Here is a 24,881-nt window from a genome sequence, read left to right as displayed (position 1 = left end):
TCCTGCTGCTGTAATCATGCACACAGAGATGTCACTCTGCTGTGCCGATCACATGACCAGCACTGAGAACCAGGGAGTGCAGGAGGCAGGAGCTCAACCCCACGGAGGGAGACACGAGGGAGGACAGTGCTGGAGAAGGTAAGGAAAGAGTTTATTTTACTAAAAGCAGCAGCATGGCGGCGATATCTAACACAGGGTGATGTGTGCCAGCCACAGGGAGCCGTGTGCCAGCCACAGGGAGCCGTGTGTCAGCCATAGGGGCCATGTGCCAGCCATAGAGGACGTGTGCCAGCCATAGAGGACGTGTGCCAGCCATAGAGGATGTGTGCTAGCCATAGGGGCCGTGTGCCAGCCATAAGGGATGTGTGCCAGCCACAGGGGGCCGTGTGGCAGCCATAGGGGCCATGTGCCAGCCATAAAGGACGTGTGCCAGCTACAGGGGGCCGTGTGCCAGCCATACGGGCTGTGTGCCAGCCATAGGGGCCGTGTGCCAGCCATAGGGGACGTGTACCAGCCGTAGGGGACATGTGGCATCACTGGGAGCCATGTGCCAGCCACAGGGGGCCGTGTGCCAGCCATAGGGGCCGTGTGCCAGCCATATAGGATGTGTTCCAGCCATAGGTGACGTGTGCCAGCAATAGGGGACATGTGGCATCACTGGGGGATGTGTGCCAGCACAAGGGGGCTATATTCAATATAAGGTGGCCATATCCAGATTAAGGGGGCTAATTTTAGGATGGGGGGCTATGAGGGACATATACTCTATATGATTTGTTAGACGGACACAGGCATTATAAGACGGACTCCATTTATTAAAAAAAAATTCTCTATTCCTTCACCAAATTTGGGGGTGCGTCTTATAATCAGGTGCGTTTTATAAAGTGAAAAATACGGTAATTTAGCAACTTCCTTTACAAGCTAACAGCTGATTTCACTGTCTATCTGATCTCATATTTACACCAGAATAAAATAAAGCTGCATTTACACTGCAATTTAATCATGAATGAGAAAAAAAAGCTCATTCATAGGGTGAAATAATCTTTTGCAGAACTCCAAAAATCATTATGGGTGATGCATTGTCCTCTGTAAACATCTTAAGAGCACTTAACAATTTATTACGGATCACTCAGTGCACATCGTTTACTTTGGTCGTCCTGTGTAAACAGGCTATTAATCGATTACAGATCAGTGAAGGTTTGCTAATCCGCCAGTTGGTCTCTTAGGGTCCTGTTATATATAGCGACGTACCAGCGATCCCACCAACGATCTGACCTGGCAGGGATTGCTGGAATGTCGCTACATGGTCACTGTTGAGCTGTCAATCAGGCAAATATCCACAGCGACCAGCGACCAGCCACCAGTGACCCGTATAACGACGGCTCCCTGCACACTCAGAACCGGCGCTCATTTGTCTCCCGCCGTCAAACACACCGATGCGTGCTGCATAGCAGGAGACCAACGAGCAAAAAATGGTCCTGATCGTTTTGTCACAATCAGTGACCTCGCAGCAGGGGCCCGCTCGCTGCTGCTTGTCACACACAGTGATATCACTGGCGAGGTTGCTGATACGTCACAAAACCTGTGACGTTTCAGCAATGTGTTACCGATGCTGCAGCGATAGTCCCGCCCCCGTCGCACGTGCAATATCTAGTGAAAGCTGCCGTAGCGATTATTATCGCTACGGCAGTTTCACACGCACATACCTGCCGTGCGACGTCCCTCTGGCCGGTGACCCGCCTCCTTCCTAAGGGGGCGGGTCGTGCGGCGTCACAGCGACGTCACACGGCAGGCGGCCAATTGAAGTGGAGGGGCGGAGATGAGCAGGATGTAAACATCCCGCCCACCTCCGTCCTTCTCATTGCAGCCGGCGGCAGGTAAGGTGAAGTTCCTCGCTCCTGCGGCTTCATACACAGCGATGTGTGCTGCCACAGGAGCGAGGAACAACATCGTACCTGTCGCTGCACCGGCATTATGGAAATGTCGGAGGCTGCAGCGATGATACGATAACGACGCTTTTGCGCTCGTTCATCGTATCAAAAAGGATTTGCACATTGCGATATCGACTGTGACGCCGGATGTGTGTCACTTTCGATTTGACCCCATCGACATCGCACGTGCAATGTCGCAACGTGCAAAGCCGCCCTTAGACTCAATCAGGAGCTGTTAAAAATTTCTCAAAGGAAGCCTTAAGGCAAAATTTGGTTTAATGTATTCTTTCATAAGAATATATTGCAAGGATTTTAACAATGTATCAAAATAAGAGGCTATAAAGAGTGGTTGTATCATTAGGAGAACTCCATTTCGAAAAATACCCCAATAGCAATGATTAGCTGCAATAACCTGTGGTGATCAAATGTTATCACTGAGAAATGTGTACATTAAAGGAGTTATCTACTACTCAGACAGTCCCTTATCAATATGCATATTTCCCCCATTTCAAATAATAAAGCTTATACTCACCTCCATTGCCAGCATGGTTCCAGCTGTGTCAAAACGGTCTTTCTTAGGATCACATAACTGTGTGAGGTCACGCTTTCCCGGTGGCCAGTTCACTTTCTCCATCTTCCGACGTATCGCATGCATCCAGACGAAAAGAGAACAGCAGCGTTTACTTCCTCCGGATGTAAGCAATTTGTCCAAAGGTGAGGAGAGTGAACTGATTGACTGTCGGGACTGCGTGACGTTGCACAGTTATGCGATCCTGTGACAGGAGAGACAGTGCCAATAATGCTTGAATTATGCTGGCATTGGGGGCGAGTTTTATTATTTTAAATGGTTGATAATGGGTTGTTTGAGTAGTATACAAAAGTACAACTTGCATTTCAGTCCTTAGCTACCATAGGATACTCATTGTATGGCCTCTATTATTTCAAAATAAAAAGCATAGCCAAAGAAATAAGGAATTGAAAAAAATCCAAGATAATTTAATTGTAAACATAGCATAAAGGTAATTAAATTTACTAGCCAATGTCACACTATTGCCCCTATTACTTCCTTTCCATTTTAGACACAGAATATTCATGTCAGATTTATTACAACCTTTATGCCAATTATATCAGGCTTCATTCAAATAGGAAACAATAAATAAAAAATTAGTAAATCACTATTGTACAGAGAAACATTTTTTTCATGAACATTAAACTGGATCTCCTCAAACACATGTACTAGATGTCTTAGCATGTACTTTGTTGTAGCACCTAGGAAATAAAATGTTTTTCCTTATACAATGTACTAGTACACAAGAATTAAAATATCTTACCTGGTACTTGAAGATCATTTTGCGGGGTAAAATTTCTTGGAACCACACTTAAGAAAGAAGCTTGTTTTCTTTTAGCTTGGAAAGTCCTTGGTGGACTGTAACTTGGTTTACCATGAAGTTTTTCATAAGATTCAGATACATTATAAGAGCCAGGTGGTGGTGTATCCTAAAACACAATTAATGCACATTACTATTCAAATTTAAATAAAAATCATAAAGTATTCGCACAAAGTTTAAAATAAAATAAGAATTTATTTATTCCTATATTTTTTTTCAGTGCACAATGTTTAACCACAGTAAAGGGCAAAAAGTCTTAAATTATGTATAATGCAGTCTTTGCCTGGAAACCTCAATGACATTAAATCTAATCTGGGTATTTCATTACAGAGTGTCAGTATTCTGACATAATTCTTAATAATCATATAGGAAATGTGTTAGTTTTGACCTTAATGACTGAAAATACTATATGAGTTGTCATACTATTGCTTAATGACTAAGAGGTTACATTATTGAACGCCATTACTCAGTGAATACTGTATACTGTGCCCTGCTAACACATTCTGCTTTCTGTACATGTACGTATAGTGAATCCTCCAAATACTTCCTTATTTTAATTACATTTGACCTAAAACTACATTGGATTTTGGTTTCACATATATCTTTCATTAGAAGTTCACACAAGATTAAAAAGTAAATTAACAAAATAAAACAAATTAGTCATAATAATAGACTTTGTAATGTTATTAAATTAGGATAATGATCAAATATCACATATGTGTGAGGATTTATCAAGGTTTACACTTCACAACAGATGCCTGTAGAAATGTATGGTACAAACAGGACCTCAAAAGAAAAGGATTTTTTATGTTTGTTAGGCTATAAAAAAATTACAAAACATCTACAAGTTTGTACTCCACCAATCCAGAGTCAGGCATATTAGGCAAAAATGGAGGATATTCAAGATCACTATTACCCTATTAACTGGACTAAAAAATACTCCAGCAGCAAGGCATATAATATTCCACAATGTCACAAAGGAAGCCAAGGTAATGTCTAAGGAACTAAAGGTCTATCTCCCATTAGTTAAAGAAAACCTGTCACTGGATGTTTATAATACTCACCTAATGGTCAATGCAGAGCAGACTGGTCGGAAGGGTGTCTCCGTTCTCGAGATCCGTGCCTCCTCTTTAGGCCATCTTTGTCATCCTTCTGAAGCTAGTGTGGATGATACGTTCTACGTCATACACACAAGCCAACATTGAGGTCCTGCACAGGTGCACTACAATGCTTTGATCTGCCTGCGCGGGACCTCAATGTCAGCTTGTGTGTAGGACATAGAACGCGTTATCCACACTAGCTTCAGAAGGAGGACAACAATGGCCGAAAGAGGACGCACGGACCTGGAAAACGGAAACACCCACCCGACCAGTCTGCTCTGAACTGACCGTTACGTGAGCATTATAAACATCCGGTGACAGGTTCCCTATAATGTTACCCATCATCTTAGGCACCATTAGGAAGACACTGAACAACTAGGGTGTGTATGGCAAGGTTTCAAGCAGAAAGCTACTGCTCTCCAAAAAGAACATTGTAGCCCAACAGCAGTTTGCTAAAAATCACGAGGACAAACCAGAAGGCTATTGGAACAATATTTTGCATACAGATGAGATCAAAATAGAGCTTTTCTTTTTTTTTTAAATGAGCATTACATTTAGGAAATGCACTGCAATAGAGCACAAAAACCTCATACCATTTGTAAAAAATAGCTGTGGTACTATCATGGTTTTGGTGGGGGGTTTTTTGGGTGAATCTGGGCTAAGATGTTTTGCCATAATTGATGGAGCAATGAATTATGAATTTTTCCAGCAAATTCTAAAGGAAAATGTCTGAGTATCTGTCACGAGCTGAATCTCAAGAAAACATGGGTCATACAGCAGGACAATGACCCAAACAACACAGGACTTTAGACTGCTAAATTTTTATTTTCTTTTTTTTGCTACAGAGGCTTTTTCTTGCAGGAATAGCCAAGAACTTTTCCCTTACTAAGAGGAGCATCCAGGAAGAATCTTGGATCCCCTTTTGAGAGACCTTTAAGTATTGTATGTAGTAACGTTTATTTTAACGTTCTTTCTCTTTGTTTGTTTTGTACCTACAGGCACTCCAAGATGGAAGATATACCAAAGCTCTTCATAGAATCCACAACAAAGCTGAAAAAATATTTACACTTTTTCTTGCTATATTAAGTATACTCTGTCAGGTTTTATAAACCTGTCAGGTTATTAACCTGTATAAAAGTTGCATTCCAAAATGTTATTTTAAAGATGGAAATAGGAAGTAGATCATGGTCGGATCATGCTCTGAGCATTTTTTATATGACTTCTTAAGACTCACTGAAACCAATGAGTGTTTTGGGGTGTGACCCATACCTCATACAACATATCGTATGTAAAAAAAAAAATAAGAAATTTAATAGAACTCTATTTAAAAGAGAATAATTCCTCAGAATTACCCCATACGATAATCTGGAATGCACACAAGAGGTTCTTATGGGTACATTTATGCAATTAGCTTCCATTCAGAAAAAAACAAAATAGAAAATTAAAGAAGTAACCCCTAAAATTAAAAAAAACTGACAGCCTCCAAAAAAGTAATCCAACAAAATATCGCCAAAACACTCTATTAAAATTGTGAATAGACCTCAAAACATTCTTGACAGGTGGATTAATAAAATTACAAGATCAATTAAAGAAGCACATTATTTTTCTAGTAACAAGCCAACAAAACTACTGGAATGGAATCTGAAGCTACTTTGCCAGACAAATAAAATATCTCTCAAACTTCCAAATGGAACAAAAGTCATCCATCCCCAGGACACTGCAGAATCCTTGGTAGATTATAACAAGCTTTATAACCTAAAAGAAGACTCTGCATTCTAACAACCAAGAAAGGATAATGTAATCACATTTTTAAAATCTACAAATCTACCCAAGATAACCAAAAAGCAATTAGACAAATTAAAATCCCCCTGTAATCTCGAAAAAATAATGAATGTAATTAAAAAAAAACAAAAAAAAAAGCGAATCTCTAGGTTCAGATGGTTTACCAAATCAATACTAAATTGAATATTACAATATTCTAACCACATACCTACTGAATCTATGTAATAAAATAAAACTTGATGAGTCTCTTTTATCAGAGGTGCTCCGGGCCACAATTTCCCTCATATTAAAAGAATCAGGTGATCTAACTTCAACCAAAAATGAGAGACCCATATCATTATTGAATACAGATACTAAATTATATGATAAATTAATAGCCCTCAGAATTAAAAAAAAAAATACTACCACAATTAATCCTTTCAGACCAAATAGGTTTTGATACATCGATACAAGAATGTGATAGCACAAGAAGAGTCAACCTAACTTCACATATAAAAAAAAAAATCTAACTATCTTTCTGGCATAAATTGCCAAAAAATCAATTATAGAGTCTACTGGGGTTATAGCTAATCATCCACTCTGAAAAAATGTGGTTCCTAAAATGATTATGGATTATGGCCCTATATACTTTCCCCACTGCTAGAATTCTCACAAATAACTGTCTATTTTCTCCAAGAAAATCTCAAATGGAACTAGGCAAGGATATCCCTTCTCACCCCTCCTGTTGACATTGACAGTTATACTATAAATAAGGAAGATGAATGCACCAGAAAATTGTTGAAATATTCATTAGATTTAAACCCCTTCATGACCTATGGCATAATTGTACATCATAGTTTTAGATCACTTAACGACCAGTGACATACCAGTACATCATGGCAATCGCAGGGGTTTCCTGCGCTGTACCCCTATGATCGCCACTGGATCACTGACTCATTTTACAGCTGGGATCTGGGACTCACCATTCCTCTCAGTTTAACCCCCTAAATTCTGCGATCAATGCAATCACAGCATTCAGGAGGCAGGAAGCGGAATCACTTACCATTCCCTGGCGATCGGGTTCCTGAAATGTGACATGGCATCCGCTAATTATTCCAGCTAATTTTGCTTTCAAAAATACAAATGTCATTCCTTCCCTGCCAAGCCCTACCATGAGCCCAAACAATTGATTTCCACCACATATGAGGTACCAGCGTACCCAGGAGAAATTGCATAATACATTTTATGGTGAATTTTTTCCTGATACCCTTGTGGAACAAAAAGCTATCTGGTTGAAGTAACAATTTTGTGATAAAAATGTTTTTTTTATTTTCATGACTCAATGTTATAAACTTCTGTGCAGACCCTGGTGGTTCAAGGTGCTCACCAAACATCTCGATTTATTCCTTGAGGAGTCTAGATTACAAAATGGCATCACTTGTGGGGGAGCTCAACTGTTTAGGCACCTCAGGGGGTCTCCAATTGCGACTTCTTGTCCGCTAATAACTCCAGGTAATTTTGCTTTCAAAAATTTAAATGGTGCTTCTTCCCTTCTGAGCCCTGCCATGCACCCCAACAATTGATTTCCACCACATATGAGGTATCTGTGTACTCAAGAGAAATTGCACAATACATTTTATGGTACATTATTTAACTGATACACTTTTGAAAATGCAACATTTTATTGCTAAATTAACATTTTTGTGTAAGAAGTAACATTTTTATTTTTTCCTTCCACATTGCTTTGGTTCCTGTGAAACACATAAAGGGTTAATGGACTTAGATGTAGTTTTGAGCAGTGTGAGGTATGCAGTTTTTAAAATGGTGTCACTTTTTGGTATTTGCTGTCAGCTAAGCCTCTCAAAGTCACCTCAAATGTGATGTGGTCCCTAAAAAAAATGGTTTTGTAAATTTTGTTGGAAAAATGAGAAATTGTGGAGAAATTATGTTTCAAAAGTTGCGCTGGTGTAAAATAGACATGTGGGACATGTTATTTAGCAATTATTTTGTGTGACATAACTCTTAGATTCATGTGCATACAATTTAAAAGTTTGAAAATTGTGAAATTTTAAAACCTTTTGCCAAATTTCCAATTTTTTCACAAATAAAAAATATCAGCCTAAATTTACCAATATCATGAAGGACAATGTGTCACTAAAAAACAATGTCAGAATCATCGAGATCCATTGAAGTATTTTAGAGTTATGACCTCATAAAGTGACACTGATCAGAATTGTAAAAACATGGCCTGGTCAGAAGGGTGTTTTCAGGCTCGGGAGTGAAAGGGTTAATTTACCTTTGGGTGTTTGTGCCACAACAAACCCAAGTCCTCTCCTGATTTTTAGAATGTAGATCTTAACAGTTATTCGGATTTTGCAAGTGAACATCTTCCTAAATTGACTAATAATGTTCCACATGGCTAATATTGGCACATGCGAAAAAATTGCGCCCATGAAAGTGATTTTGCCAACGAATCATGTCTTTTAGAAAAAAAAAGTTATCCAAAGGATATCAAGGACTAGAGAATTAAAACAGATTTTCTGGCGAAACAATCTAGTGAGGTGACAACATCAAAAAAGGAAGATTGTCCTATTGGTAATAAAGATAAGTACAGTATAGCTTTGTTATTACTGTCAATAAATCACACAAGTTAATTAGAGGTATTTTCCCAAAAATATTGGTTTATACAAAAACATAGCCCAATTTTGTCCACAATGCTGGGATTTTCGGGCAGCATTTTGTCCAAAATGCTGCCTGAAAATCCCAGCATAGTTTTTAGGAAAAATAAACCCTAAAAAACTTGATTGCATATAGCCAAAGAGAAAACAAGAAGTACTGATGCTACAGACTCACCATCTGGAATTAATGGGGACATATTGCTGTGGAGGTTCAAAATGTAAATGTAGGAGAATGGTGATTCAAGGGTTTAAAAACGTTATTTCTACCACTATGGGGAAATTTTTCCAATTAAGTAGTTCCTAAATTGTAATATCTCCTATCTAGTATATTTTCTCCAATACAGCTTTAAAACACAATACGTGGGATGCACTTCCCAACCTGCAAGATGAGTTACTTTGTACACTAGAGTACTATGAGTATGAAGAGGACACCATAGTGTTCCAGCAGGACAACCAGAAGCATATGTCAAGATTGGCGAAGAAATGGTTAAATGACACTGAAGTAGAGGTGCTGCATTGGCCCCCACAGTAACCAGAGCTCAACCCAATTGTGGGTAGAGCTGAAGAAAAACCTGTATGCGTACCCAAGTGAGTTGACCAGTATGCAATAATATCAGTCAAGACTTGCTTGAATCTGATTAAGAGCATGACCACAAGGATTCAAGCAGTGTTGAAAGCCAAATGAGATTTGCTGATCTCCTGTGATTAAGGGGACTACACCTTTCATGTGAGGTTTAAATGTGTGAATAATCTGTCTATCTTGCATATCTGATAAAGGGGACAGATTGTTCCAGAAATATGTTTTTTAACTGAATAAACCTGACATTTCTGCTACCTTGCCTATCATCCCTGTGTTAGCACCCAGTCAATTCGACATTTTTTACTGTTTGGATACATTTTACTAGCAGCCAAGATTGTAATTGCGGCAAAATGGAAACAAAAAGATCCCCCAAAATTATCTGAACTGACTGACAAGGTAACTCATAAAATCTATGAATATAATAAATTCTCTATAGAATAACTGTTCTGAGAAATATTTAAGAATATAGCCGCCTTGGTTTAAACTTGTCACATGGTGTTTGGCTCTAAACACACCGAATGTCATGGTGGCATTTGACACTGTTCACATTGCAGAGTCTGACACTCCTCACTATGCCTCTTTTGGTGCTTCTGAGTTTCACAGATAGGCTCGGGCATAGACCAGCTGTGTTCTCATTAGTAATCAGGCTTGCAGGAGTTAATTTCTGCTAGCCTGCTGGTAATACAATTATTTTTGTTGTGGTGGACAGGTTTTCCAAAATGCCACATTTTATCGCCTTTACCCAATGCTAACCAGTTAGCTCAGGTATTCATATTGTTTCTGACATTGTTTCTCATAGAGGTATTCAATTTATTGTCTATTTCTGGAGGTCTTTCTGCTCTCGCTTAGGGATTAAACTGTCTCACTCATCGGCGTTCCATCCGCAATCTAATGGGCAAACAGAATCAGAACTTGGAGCAGTATTTGCACTGTTTTGTCTTGAATAATCAGGCGGAGTGGTCCTCTTTCCTTCCTCTTGCAAAATTTTCTATCAATAATCATCACTATGAGTCCTCTGATATATCTCAATTCTTTTGTGTCTATAGTCACCATTCCCAGTTCTGTACTTTTCTTAAATGGCACTTTTCTGGGGTACTCAAAGAGAACCAATTGGGTTCAGCAGTATCATCTACATGAGAAAAGGTTCAGCAGCACTTGCTTAGTATGGGCTCTAGGTATAAGTGTGTGTGGCTGACTGTAGACGTGTGCCTAATACGGACCTGTGTGTGAGTGATCTGTTGTGGTTATCCACTAAAAACATTAAGCTTAAAATACTGTCACTTATGTTAGGACCTCATTTCATTGGTTTGTTCAAAATTACTGCTGTTCTCAACCTGTTGGCTTCCATCTGGCCTACTAGCATCATATAAATTTCAAAATGTCTTTCACAAATCTCTATTAAAGAAATTTGTTGGTTCAGGAAGTCCTCTTCCCATTCCTCCACCTCTGATCTTAGTTGATGGATCATTGGAGTTTCAGGTATCGAGAATTATAGATTCTCAGAGTTATCCTGAGGAAAGGACTTGGGTACCAGCCTCTGATGTCCATGCAGAGTACCTGATCTCGTCATCATCTGGAGCGAACTGGTCCTTAGGGTCCGGAGACCCCTTAAACAGGGAGGGGTACTTTCACAGGGTGTTTGGCTCTATACTCAATGAGTGTCATGGCGGCATCTGATGCTGGTCACACTGCAGAGTCTGATGCTCCTTACTATGCCTCATTTTTGCTTCTGAGTTACACAAGCAGGCTCTGGCATTGACTAGCTGTGTTCTCATTGGTGATCGGGCTTTCAAGAGTTAATTTCTGCTAGCCTACTGGTTATCTCTTTGATCACAAGTTGTGGGACAACTATCACAGTCACTCAGTGCCTTTTTAAGATGGAAGAGTCTGTCTTCCTAGTCCGACTATGACTTTAATAACACCTGTCGGTATGCTGTTGTATCCCAGTCCTGCTAGTGATTGTATTTCTTTGTGTGTGGGGTTGTTGTGGAGTTCTCCCATTGTCTCGTTGTTTCCTCCCTGTTGGTATTTTCCTACTTATCACTGTTTGTCTAATATCTCTGCGCACTGTGTGATCAAGTTTATTTCCCCTATTTATCCTTATCTGTGGGTTCAACCACTCCTATCCCAGCCCTCAAATTGGATGAGGGAGAGGGTGTTACGGGGGGCTGTCTGATAATAACTTAAAGGAGTATCAGACAGTCAGGGTCCACCGTGCAAAGACTCTGCTGCAGACTATGGCAGAGTGCAATACCTCTGTTAACTCACAGAAGGATATAATAAGTAAGTAAAGCAATTCCTCCCTTACTTGGAGGGTGTGTGGAATGATCTCTGTTAATAATCACAGAGACAAAGGCAATGTGTGCGAAATGGCACCTACCTAGGTCCGCTCTTCTAGTGGTGCAAAAGAGACGAACAGCAGCGTAAGCCGCACAAAGCTCCTACCTGCGTTCGCTCCACTAGTGTGCGAGGACACGAACCACTAGATATGGCACCTGCCTAGGTCCGCTCTTCTAGTGGTGCAAAAGAGACGAACAGCAGCGTAAGCCGCACAAAGCTCCTACCTCTGTTCGCTCCCCTAGTGTGCGAGGATACGAACAACTGCCAGACGCAGTATAAGGAACGTTACCCTAGCGGCAACGTCCACCTACGAGTCGAATCACAAGGCCCAGCCAGACCATGTGCCTCAGGCACCTGCCTATGTCCGCTCCCCTAAGAGGTAAGGATACGGACAGCAGCCGAAGCTGTAAGGTATAAGAACGCTACCCTGCCGGTAGCGCTCACCTTGCATAGACAGAGGAATGCCTAGAGGAACGTGCACAGGGCGTCTACCCTCATGCATGAACCAAGAGGACTGAGCGCCATGCGGCGTGTGTCAGGGTCTTATATAGACTCTGTGCCTCATCCAAGATGGAGGACACCAGAGCCAATCGGCTGCCAGAACGACAAGAGTGACGTCATGCTGGCCTATCACCGAGCAAGGCGTCACAAGCACATGACCAGCGACCAATCGGCATAGAAGGTGTCAGAGACATGTGACCTCGTGTCAGCGATGATGTCACCCGCACATGTGCAATGGCTCCAAGATAGGACTTAGTCTCCAGCACTCGCACATGTGCAGTAGCAAGAAATCTGGACTTAGTCTCCAGCGCTCGCACATGTGCAGTAGCAAGAAATCTGGACTTAGTCTCCAGCGCTCGCACATGTGCAGTAGCAAGAAATCTGGACATAGTCTCCAGTGCTCGCAGCAACCGTAACAGTACCTCCCCCTCAAGGGCCCCCCTCCCGGCGACGCAGGTAATCAGCAACTAAGTCGGGAGCATGGACAGCCTCCTCAGGCTCCCAAGAGCGACGTTCCGGGCCGTAGCCCTCCCAATCTATCAAGAAGAACCTGCGCCCTCTAACCATCTTAGACCCAACTATGGCTCGTACCTCATAGCTAGAGCGAGAGGAATCAGAAGCAGGAGAGTGCACTTCACGAGCGTGAGGTAAAATTGCCGGCTTTAGCAGTGAAACATGGAATTTGTCATGGATCCTAAGATGGACGGGTAACTTCAATTGGTAGACTACAGGATTTACCTGTCGAAGAACCTCATAAGGACCCAGGAAGCGAGGAGCAAATTTGACAGAGCTCACTCTAAGTTTCACGTTTTTTGCAGAGAGCCACACAAAGTCCCCTGGAGAAAAGACAGGAGCCGGGCGACGAAACCGATCGGACACCGTCTTCATACGGTCCTTAGCTGCTTGGATTGACTCTTGAGTCCGATCCCAAACCTCTCTGGCATTAGTTGCCCAGTCGGCCACAAGAGGAGGAGGTGCAGCAGCGGGAAACGGTACCGGTACCCTAGGGTGTTGCCCATTATTGAGTACGAACGGTGTCTGCCCAGTGGCCTCAGCCAGCGAATTGTTAAGGGCAAATTCTGCCCAGGGTAGGAGGGAGGACCAGTTATCGTGGTTCTCAGCAACAAAGTGTCGAAGGTATATAATCATGGATTGATTGGTACGCTCAACCAAACCATTGGTCTCCGGATGGTATGCCGAAGATAGATTCAACTCAATTTGCAGAAGGCTACAAAGATCTCGCCAGAAACGGGAAGCAAATTGCGGGCCTCTATCACAAATGATACGATCTGGCATCCCGTGAAGCCTAAAGACATGCTTGAGGAATAGTTTGGCTAGTACCCTGGAAGATGGGATTCTCGATAACGGTACGAGATGAACCATCCGGGAGAAATGGTCCGTAATGACCAACACAAATCTATGTCCCTGTGAACATGGAAGATCACCCACAAAGTCCATGCCTACCACCTCCCATGGTCTATCTGGCACTGGTAAAGGATGCAAGAGCCCAGCCGGTCTCTGCCGTAATGGACGGTTGCGAGCACACGAGTAGCAGGAACCGACATATCTCTTGACGTGGCTGGCTAAGTGTGGCCACCAATACCACCTCTCCAGTAACTCTCGTGTCCGTCTAATACCAAAATGCCCACCCACCTTTGAGGTGTGGGCCCATGACAGTATATCATTCTGTCGATCAGGCGGAACAAAGGTCTTGCCCGGTGGGATTTGGTCTAACGTCACAGGCGAGAGCGTATGAAAAACCCTGGAGGGAAGGATAAGACGAGGTTCGTCAATCTCTTCCTGGGTAGAAAGCATAGAGCGAGACAGGGCGTCTGCCTTGTTATTCTTACTCCCAGACAGATAGTTGATGGAGAAGTGAAAGCGGGAGAAAAACAAGGACCAGCGGGCTTGCCGAGGATTCAGACGCTGAGCGGTTTGTAAGTACGTCAGATTCTTATGGTCTGTATAGACCTGGAAAGGATGTTTCGCTCCTTCCAGCAAGTGACGCCACTCCTCCAAGGCTAATCTCAAGGCGAGCAGTTCCCTATCCCCAATGGTATAGTTTCTCTCTGCCGGTGAAAAGGTTTTAGCAAAGAAGAAACACGGCCTTTTTCTACCTGCACCGTTCTTTTGATACAAGACCGCACCAGCACCCACTGAAGAGGCATCAACCTCTAAGAGGAAGGGCTTACTCTTATCGGGTCTTTGAAGAACGGGAGCAGTTGAAAAGTGTCTTTTTACTGCCTCAAAAGCCTGAGATGTCTCAGTAGACCAGGCTTTGGGATTAGCACCTTTCTTAGTCAAGGCCACCAAAGGGGCCACCAAAGTAGAAAAATGGGGTATGAACTGCCTGTAATAATTTATGAATCCTAAGAAGCGTTGCACCGCCTTCAAGGAATGAGGTTCGGACCATTGCAGGACAGCAGAGAGCTTCGCAGGATCCATAGCCAGGCCCTCTTGTGAGATAATGTAACCCAAAAAAGGCAATGAGGACTGCTCGAATACACATTTCTCGAGTTTAGCAAACAATGAGTGCTCCCTTAAACGGGAAAGGACACGAACGACATCCTGACGATGAGTCTCCAGATCAGGAGAAAAAATCAGGATGTCGTCCAGATACACCACTACTGAGGATAACAGTAAATCCCTGAACACATCGTTTACGAAGTCCTGAAATACTGCGGGTGCATTACATAACCCAAAAGGCATGACGAGGTATTCATAGTGACCGTCTCGGGTGTTAAAAGCGGTCTTCCATTCGTCACCCTTTCGAATTCGTACCAAGTTATACGCACCCCGCAGATCCAACTTCGTAAAAACTTGAGCTCCTCTCAGTCTGTCAAAGAGCTCCGAAATTAAAGGTAATGGGTATTTGTTCTTTATTGTGATTGCGTTGAGACCCCTGTAATCTATGCAGGGACGCAAATCACCCTCTTTCTTCCGAACAAAGAAAAACCCAGCTCCCGCGGGAGAGACAGACTTACGAATGAACCCCTTCTCTAAACTCTCTCTTATATAGGTCGACATGGCCTCCGACTCAGGTATCGACAGGGGGTAAACCCTGCCTTTAGGTGGAACCGAACCTGGGATAAGGTCTATGGCACAGTCATACGGCCTATGGGGTGGAAGAACCTCAGCACCCTGTTTGGAGAACACGTCAGCGAAATCCAGATAGGGTGTAGGTATGGGAGAGAGATCAGTAGATGCAACCGCAATGACCTTAGGTGGTAAGGGAAGACATCGGGACTGACATTTCGAACCCCAACTAATAATGCTGTCAGACTCCCAGTCAATGTGAGGAGCATGAGTCCGAAGCCATGGAAGACCCAGAAGGATGTCGTCTATACCCTCAGGCAAAACAAGAAAAGAAATCTCCTCTATGTGACCCTGAGACAGGGAAAGGCGCAAGGGAACTGTCCTCAATGTAATGGAGTCAGACAACATAGTTCCATTAACAACACGGACAGGAATAGGCACCTCTAACATGATAGAGGGAATATTGTGTCCCTTTACAAATCCTGAGGACACAAAAGTCCCGTCAGCTCCGGAATCCACAAAAGCCATAATAGGCCATGTATTCTCAGATAACGAGAGCTGACCTGGGATACAACACTTAGAGGGTGCAGAAGACGTCTCTAGTAACCCCCCTCTAATGGTTACTGGACCAGGGAGTTTCCCTGACGACTAGGACACTTGTTGGCATAGTGCCCAGCCTGACGACATACGTAACATATAGGAGGACCAGACTTGCGTAGTCTGGAAGACGTATGACCTAACTCCATAGGAGTGGGAGATGTTTCAGATGCTGAGGAAGATGGTAGTGGACCCTCAACAACTGGAATAGCCCGATGCTTAGGGCGTGAGGAAGAGACCTCGAGTCTACGTTCCTTATGGCGTACATCGATCCTCGTTGCTACTGTGATCAAGTCCTCCAGAGAAGCAGGGACCTCACGAGTAGCAAGAGCATCCTTGACATAGCCTGCCAACCCTCTCCAGAAGATAGGAATCAACACCTTCTCTGGCCAATCTAGTTCTGCCACCAGAGTTCTAAAAGCAATGGCATAAGAACTAGTGGATAACGAACCCTGAGATAGATCTAACAGTCTCAAGGCCGCATCATGGGTAACCTGCGGACCCATGAATACCGCCTTAAGAGCATCAAGAAAGTCTTGATGTCTCAGAGTAACCACATCAGAGCGCTCCCATAGGGGAGTCGCCCATTCTAAGGCTTTGTCCTGAAGTAAGGAGATGATAAAGCCTACTCTGGACCTCTCCGTAGAGAAGCGAGAAGAGTTGACCTCTAGGTGTATCTGACACTGACTAATGAAACCACGACATGATCTGGCATCGCCAGAATATCTGTTTGGCAGAGCAAGTCGAGGATCATGTGCAGATGTCACCATGGTCTGAGGTTTATCCTCTATACTCTTGAGCCGTGACTCAAGTACTTGTATGTAACGGTGTAACTGCTGATATTCTGCCATAACTGCCAGACCCTTGGCTCAGTCCTAATGTTACGGGGGGCTGTCTGATAATAACTTAAAGGAGTATCAGACAGTCAGGGTCCACCGTGCAAAGACTCTGCTGCAGACTATGGCAGAGTGCAATACCTCTGTTAACTCACAGAAGGATATAATAAGTAAGTAAAGCAATTCCTCCCTTACTTGGAGGGTGTGTGGAATGATCTCTGTTAATAATCACAGAGACAAAGGCAATGTGTGCGAAATGGCACCTACCTAGGTCCGCTCTTCTAGTGGTGCAAAAGAGACGAACAGCAGCGTAAGCCGCACAAAGCTCCTACCTGCGTTCGCTCCACTAGTGTGCGAGGACACGAACCACTAGATATGGCACCTGCCTAGGTCCGCTCTTCTAGTGGTGCAAAAGAGACGAACAGCAGCGTAAGCCGCACAAAGCTCCTACCTCTGTTCGCTCCCCTAGTGTGCGAGGATACGAACAACTGCCAGACGCAGTATAAGGAACGTTACCCTAGCGGCAACGTCCACCTACGAGTCGAATCACAAGGCCCAGCCAGACCATGTGCCTCAGGCACCTGCCTATGTCCGCTCCCCTAAGAGGTAAGGATACGGACAGCAGCCGAAGCTGTAAGGTATAAGAACGCTACCCTGCCGGTAGCGCTCACCTTGCATAGACAGAGGAATGCCTAGAGGAACGTGCACAGGGCGTCTACCCTCATGCATGAACCAAGAGGACTGAGCGCCATGCGGCGTGTGTCAGGGTCTTATATAGACTCTGTGCCTCATCCAAGATGGAGGACACCAGAGCCAATCGGCTGCCAGAACGACAAGAGTGACGTCATGCTGGCCTATCACCGAGCAAGGCGTCACAAGCACATGACCAGCGACCAATCGGCATAGAAGGTGTCAGAGACATGTGACCTCGTGTCAGCGATGATGTCACCCGCACATGTGCAATGGCTCCAAGATAGGACTTAGTCTCCAGCGCTCGCACATGTGCAGTAGCAAGAAATCTGGACTTAGTCTCCAGCGCTCGCACATGTGCAGTAGCAAGAAATCTGGACTTAGTCTCCAGCGCTCGCACATGTGCAGTAGCAAGAAATCTGGACATAGTCTCCAGTGCTCGCAGCAACCGTAACAGAGGGGGTATTAGATCAGGGCTGTTCAGGTGCAGGGCAAGGAAGGCGGCAAAAGACATCATCACCATTCAACGTATATCTGAGATAAGGGACACTCAAGGGCCCACCTAGCCTGAGGGCTAGTTTAGGAGCCCCAAGCCATGGTTATCCTGTCACAAACCATGACAAAACTATTCCCACCCCAACAAAAATCAATTAATCTTACTTGATTTTATTACGCAATTACCTATCCAGGAACTATTAACCCTAATTCCTAATACGTTGTATTATTATATATATTGTTTTACGTATTGTTGAAATATATATTCTCCAAGTTTGTAACAATTAATTGTGTATCTTTTAACCAACCACTTTATGCATTCCTGTTCTCCCAGTTTTCCACCCGTACCTCCCCAGTACCTCACATTTCATGTTCCCTCTACCCTCCCTCCACAATTCTATATATTTTTACTTTGTTAAGAAAACTTAAACAAAGATGATTTGAAAGGGGAAATGAAAACTACATATAGGCTACATATGGAAAAATAGAAGAACATGTTTAGAAGGTGAAATAAGAGAGGTAAGCATTTTATGTGCCTAATAGAGTTTGCCTTTAAGTTATGTAAGCACTTTGAACTTTCAATATTACAATTAGAGGTCAAATAAAAGTAAAAAAAAAAATTGAAAACGAAATGAGAAAGTTGTGCCATACAGCAAAGAACACAATAGTGCTATTATTTTAAATATAGTGACATTTCAATGATTTAAATATGCTTTTTACCTTTATTATGGTAGCAAAGTAATTATCTCTGAGAGAATTCATAGTTCCGGGAAGAGCGATGTGACATTTAGTTATAAAAGTGCTCCGTTTACACTGAATAAATAAATGTACTTCATGCCCAAGTGTAAAATTAAGGATAGAGGAATTTCATAAAGTTATATATACATTGCACAATAAAGTGGCAAATCAGGAATGTGACAATTGATTAAAAAGATATTTCTTACTTTATGGAACGTAGTGTTTAAGAATCAGTGTCAAAGTAAAATGATTACACCAATAATCCAATATTAATAACTGTGGAAAAAGTAAGGCACTGTGCATTCTAATGTCATTTATATAGATATACTTTTTATTTTGAACATCAATAGATATGACATATATGCAATATAGCACAAAAGTGAGTACACCCTCACAGTTTTGTAAATATTGTATTATCTCTTTTCATAGGACAACACTAAGATATGACACTTTGATACAATATAAAGTAGTCAGTGTACAGCTTGTATAACAGTGTAAATTTGGTGTTCCCTCTAAGTACCTCAACACAAAGCAATTAATGTCTAAACACTGGCAAAAAAGTTAGTATACCCTTAAGTGAAAGTGTCCAAATTGTGCACAAAGTGTCTATGGTTCAGTTGGCCACCATTATTTTTAAGCACTGCCTTTACTCTCTCGGGCATGGAATTTACTAGAGCTTTACAGGTTGCCACTGAAATCCTCTTCCACTCCTCCATGACAACATCATGGAGCTGGTGGATGTCAGAGACCCTGAGCTACTCCATCTCCCATTTCAGGATGCCCCACAGATGCTCAATAGAGTTTAGGTCTGGAGACATACATGGTCAATTGAGCACCTTTACCCTCACTTTCTTTAGCAAGGCAGTGGTGTATGGGGTTGTTATCATGTGGGGATCATACTCTTTTTCAGTATAAAACAGTACATGTTAACATTACTGGTTCCCTCAATGCAGTGTAGCTCCAGACAGCTGGCAGCACTTGTCTTTGTAGTCTTCACCTGGTTGCCGTCACACATGCTTGAAATCATCTGAACCAAATAAGTTTATCTTGGTCTTATCAGACCACAGGACATGGTTCCAGTAATCCATGTCCTTAGGGCTGGTTCACACTAAGCGACAGCGACAACGAGGTCGCTGTTACGTCACCATTTTCTGTGACGTAACAGCGACCTTGTAAGTCGCTGTTATGATCGCTGCTTAGCTGTCAAACACAGCAGCCGAAGCAGCGATCATAACCGCGAGAGCAGGGAGCCACGCACACTGCTTAGCGCTGGCTCCTTGCTCTCCTAGCTACAGTACACATCGGGTTAATTAACCCGATGTGTACTGCAGCTACATGTGCAGAGAGCCGGAGCCGGCAGCACAGGCAGCGTGAGAGCTGCGGAGGCTGGTAACTAAGGTAAATATCGGGTAACCACCTTGCTTACCCAATGTTTACCCTGGTTACAGCTTACCGCAGCTGCCAGATGCCGGCTCCTGCTCCCTGCTCGCTTCATTTCGTCGCTTTCTCGCTGTCACACACAGCGATCTGTGTGTCACAGCAGGAGAGCGCCTTTGAAGAAAATGAACCAGGGCTGTGTGTAACGAGCAGCGATCTCGCAGCAGGGGCCAGATCGCTGCTCAGTGTCACACACAGCGAGATCGCTAATGAGGTCACTGTTGCGTCACCAAAACCGTGCTGTAGCAGCGATTTCGGTAGCGATCTTGCTATGTGTGAAGCACCCCTTAGTCTCCCTGTCTTCAGCAAACTGTTTGTGGACTTTCTTTTGCATTTTTAGAAGAGGCATCCTTCTTAAGCAATAGCCATCTAGACCAATTTTATGTAGTGTAAGGTGTATGGTCTGAGCTCTGACAGGCTGACCTTCCACCTCTTTAACCTCTCGAGCCATGGTGGCAGCACTCATATGACTATTTTGAAAAGACAACCTCTGTATATGACGCACGTGCACTCAATTTCTTTGGTCTACCATGGTGAGGCCTGTTCTGATTGGAATTTGTTTTGTTAAACCACTGTATGGTCTTTTCCACCTTGCTGCAGTTCAGTTTCAAGGTATTGTCAATCTTCTTATAACCTAGGTCATCTTTATGTAGAGCAACAATTATTTTTTTTCAAATCCTCAGAGAGTTCTGTGTCATGAGGTTCCATGTTAAACTTCCAATGACCAGTATGAGAGTGTATATGAGTGGTAACACAAAATTTAACACACCTGCTCTCCATTCAAACCTTAGCCCTTTTCATACTAATAAGGTAAAACAGCTAATTGGGTACAATTTGGTCATTAACACTTAGAGGTGTACTCACTTTTGTTGCCAGCAATTTAGACATTAAAGGCTGTATTTTAAGTTATTTAGAGGGAACACCAAATTTACACTGTTATGCAAGCTATACACTATTTTACATTGTATCAAAGTGTCATATCTTCAGTGTTGTCACATGAAAAGGTATAATAAAATATTTAAAAAAATGTAAGGGGTGTACTCAATTTTGTGATATACCCTAAACAGAAAGAAAGATAGATAGATAGATAAATAGATAGATAGGTAGATAGATAGATAAATAGACAGACCGACAGACAGATAGATAGATAGATAGATAGATAGATAGATAGATAGATAGATAGATAGATTAAATAATTTGTTTTGAAGCATGGATTGTTAAAAATAATAAATAGAGTCATACCGATTTTCCATTAGCCCTGCTGTCTTAGGTCCACCCTGGAAGTGACATCTTTCCCACTCGAAAGTCACAACACTGTTATAGCATGAAATTGACTGCAACAGTCTATTGCATAGAAGAGCGCTTCATTGGAGAAACCTCACATGACACAATCCGATAAGATGAGAGGTAGACATGATAGGTAGACTGTTAGGAACTGCACAGATCAGCAGAATGGAGAACCTCCATTAGAATGAAGCTGCCGAGTGCTGCACTAGGCTTTTTCTAGAAGCCCAATAGAGAATGAATGAAGCAGCTTTTGAGCGTCTAACATGCTACGCTATTTTGTTATTTTGTAAAAGGTATAAAAGCTCACCACCGGGGATAAAAATTCATTGATCTACTGATCGGTTCCTACGAGTCCTTGCTTGTTATCACCTGTACTAGGGATGCATGAAAACCTGCTTCAATCAGGAAACCCCTCTAAGCCTTGTTAGTCAGATGAATAGGCTTAAAAGATGCCCTGTACTAATATAGTATAGTGTATAGTGTAGTATATTATGGTATACTATTTTATATATATATATATATATATATATATATATATATATATATATATATATATATATACAGTGCCTACAAGTAGTATTCAACCCCTGCAGATTTAGCAGGTTTGATAAGATGCAAATAAGTTAGAGCCTGCAAACTTCAAACAAGAGCAGCATTTATTAACAGATGCATAAATCTTACAAACCAACAAGTTATGTTGCTCAGTTAAATTTTAAGAAATTTTCAACATAAAAGTGTGGGTCAATTATTATTGAACCCCTAGGTTTAATATTTTGTGGATTAACCCTTGTTTGCAATTACAGCTAATAATTGTCTTTTATAAGACCTGATCAGGCCGGCAAAGGACGACCCATCTTAAGATCCTTGATGGAGGAGCGGAGGTTCTTGGCCAAAATCTCCAGGTAGGCCGTGCTATCCATCTTCTCATGGATGCGGACCAGATGGCCAGGCCTCTTGGCTGAGAAAGAGCCTCACAGCATGATGCTGCCACCACCATGCTTGACTGTAGGGATGGTATTCTTGGGGTCGTATGCAGTGCCATCCAGTCTCCAAACGTCACGTGTGTGGTTGGCACCAAAGATCTCGATCTTGGTCTCATCAGACCAGAGAACCTTGAACCAGTCTATCTCAGAGTCCTCCAAGTGATCATGAGCAAACTGTAGACGAGCCTTGACATGACGCTTTGAAAGTAAAGGTACCTTACGGGCTCGTCTGGAACGGAGACCATTGCGGTGGAGTACGTTACTTATGGTATTGACTGAAACCAATGTCCCCACTGCCATAAGATCTTCCTGGAGCTCCTTCCTTGTTGTCCTTGGGTTAGCCTTGACTCTTCGGACAAGCCTGGCCTCAGCACGGGAGGAAACTTTCAAAGGCTGTCCAGGCCGTGGAAGGCTAACAGTAGTTCCATAAGCCTTCCACTTCCGGATGATGCTCCCAACAGTGGAGACAGGTAGGCCCAACTACTTGGAAAGGGTTCTGTACCCCTTGCCAGCCTTGTGACCCTCCACGATCTTGTCTCTGATGGCCTTGGAATGCTCCTTTGTCTTTCCCATATTGACCATGTATGAGTGCTATTCACAAGTTTGGGGAGGGTCTTAATTAGTCAGAAAAGGCTGGAAAAAGAGATAATTAATCCAAACATGTGAAGCTCATTGTTCTTTGTGCCTGAAATACTTCTTAATACTTTAGGGGAACCAAACAGAATTCTGGTGGTTTGATGGGTTGAATAATAAATGACTCTCTGAATAAACTTTTCACAATTTAAAAAAAACAAAAAAAAAACCAAATAACATTCTTTTTTGCTGCAGTGCATTTCACACTTCCAGGCTGCTCTACAGTCCAAATGTCACAATGCCAAGTTAATTCCGAATGTGTAAACCTGCTAAATCTGCAGGGGGTTGAATACTATATATATATATATTAAAATGAAACCATAAATAACATAATAGTATATACTAGAATTATAATTAGATTAAATTATATATTATATAATATAATTATACTAGACATTGAACCCGTTCTGTGCCTGGGGTCAAATTAAGCATCGGAATGGCACTTTAACTATTCCTCCCCTGGCTGCTTTCCTGCCATTCATTTAAATTTTGCTCCACGGCCTCAGTCATCATCCTTTTTGCATGCGTACTGCCAACTCCGGCGCCATTTTATTGATGACACGGTGTTTGAGAATATCATCTGAAACAAATGATGACTGGTTATATTCACAGAGACAGCATCTTCAATAAAATGGCACCATAGTTGGGGGTATGGACGAATCTAGGGCGAAACACGCGTCGGAGTCAGGGGACACAGACCTGCCATTTTTCTACCTCCTTCTGCAAGGTAATGTGAGCCTTTTTTTCAACTACATACCCACTCTAGGCCTTTCGTTGCATCAGCATACTAATACTAATAGTGTGGTGAAAGGGTTGGTTACTCGATAACAATAGGAGCTCTTGTTTCTTTTATTACTTGAGAGATTATTTCTCATATGTATTGATCCCTGCAGTTATTTAGTGTGATCCTTTATGTATTTACATATACATAGAATTATAAATACATACCGTAACTACTAACTGTGGATACATTATATTGCTAATAGCATGATATTTGTCCATGTCCCTGATATCAATTTTGTTTACATGAAGCACTATTTGTTATTTTAATTGTATTTTTAATCATGTATTATTAAAAACCGTTTTTAGTTATTATCGACTATGTAATTTCTAATTTTTCAATCACTACCTTGATTGATTATAAAGTTGCATATAATATTGAAGTGCTGTCTACATAGGATATTATAATTATGGGACACTAATGGAGAATTACTGGAACCATGTCATGTGTTCTGATGAGACCAAGATGGCATGAGAAATCAATCACAGATGTACACTGCCCAATAGTTTTGCACTAGTGCGAGAACAATCTGTTGCTTTATTGGATTGTACTCCTCTGTGCAAAACGTAAGTGGAACCGAGTGATCTATGTAGTTTGACAAATAGTTGTGATCAGAGAAAAGCCGAGTCTGGTGTATTTATGAAGGTAGTGAAGAATTGGTTCGCTATAGCTTTGTGTTGTGGCCACTAAGGGAGAAATGTCGGAAACATAAGTTTTGCACTGGAAAAACAATCAGAAATACTACCAGCACATCTGCATAGTTACATTTCTGATCAGATAACCTGTTTGATAAAAATTCTATGACTGTGACAATATTACATACCAATTCATGTAAAATTAGGGCAAGAAAGACTACCTAATAGGAGAGCGCACTCTAACAGCAAGCTTCATTTGCTTCGCCCTTTGGTATAAATTTCACTCTCTGAGATAAAGGTTTAGCTCATATTCTATGGATCTAGGTAACGTGTTATCTTCATAAAACAGACATCACAACCACAGGAGACTCAATCTCAAAGTAAATCGAAATTCAATCATATTGTGCATATGTGTTTTTTTCATTTTCTTGGTTATCAGGACATTCAGGTTTTGTAA

General features: G+C 42.2%; 1 protein-coding gene across 1 annotated transcript in view; it reads right to left on the bottom strand.

Annotated features, from left to right (window-relative positions):
• Nucleotides 1–24,881, bottom strand: part of STPG2 (sperm tail PG-rich repeat containing 2) — a 1,306,190-nt gene that overhangs the window by 672,332 nt on the left and 608,977 nt on the right. The window contains exon 12 of the mRNA XM_075337064.1: nucleotides 3,260–3,425. Coding sequence (XP_075193179.1) covers nucleotides 3,260–3,425 — 166 coding nt within the window. The remainder of the gene's footprint in view (nucleotides 1–3,259; nucleotides 3,426–24,881) is intronic.

This window comes from Anomaloglossus baeobatrachus, chromosome 1 (assembly GCF_048569485.1).
Source record: "Anomaloglossus baeobatrachus isolate aAnoBae1 chromosome 1, aAnoBae1.hap1, whole genome shotgun sequence".
In the NCBI taxonomy this organism is placed as follows: domain Eukaryota; kingdom Metazoa; phylum Chordata; class Amphibia; order Anura; family Aromobatidae; genus Anomaloglossus; species Anomaloglossus baeobatrachus.
Note: the sequence above shows the minus strand (reverse complement) of the source record. Positions and strands in the feature narration are given on the sequence as shown.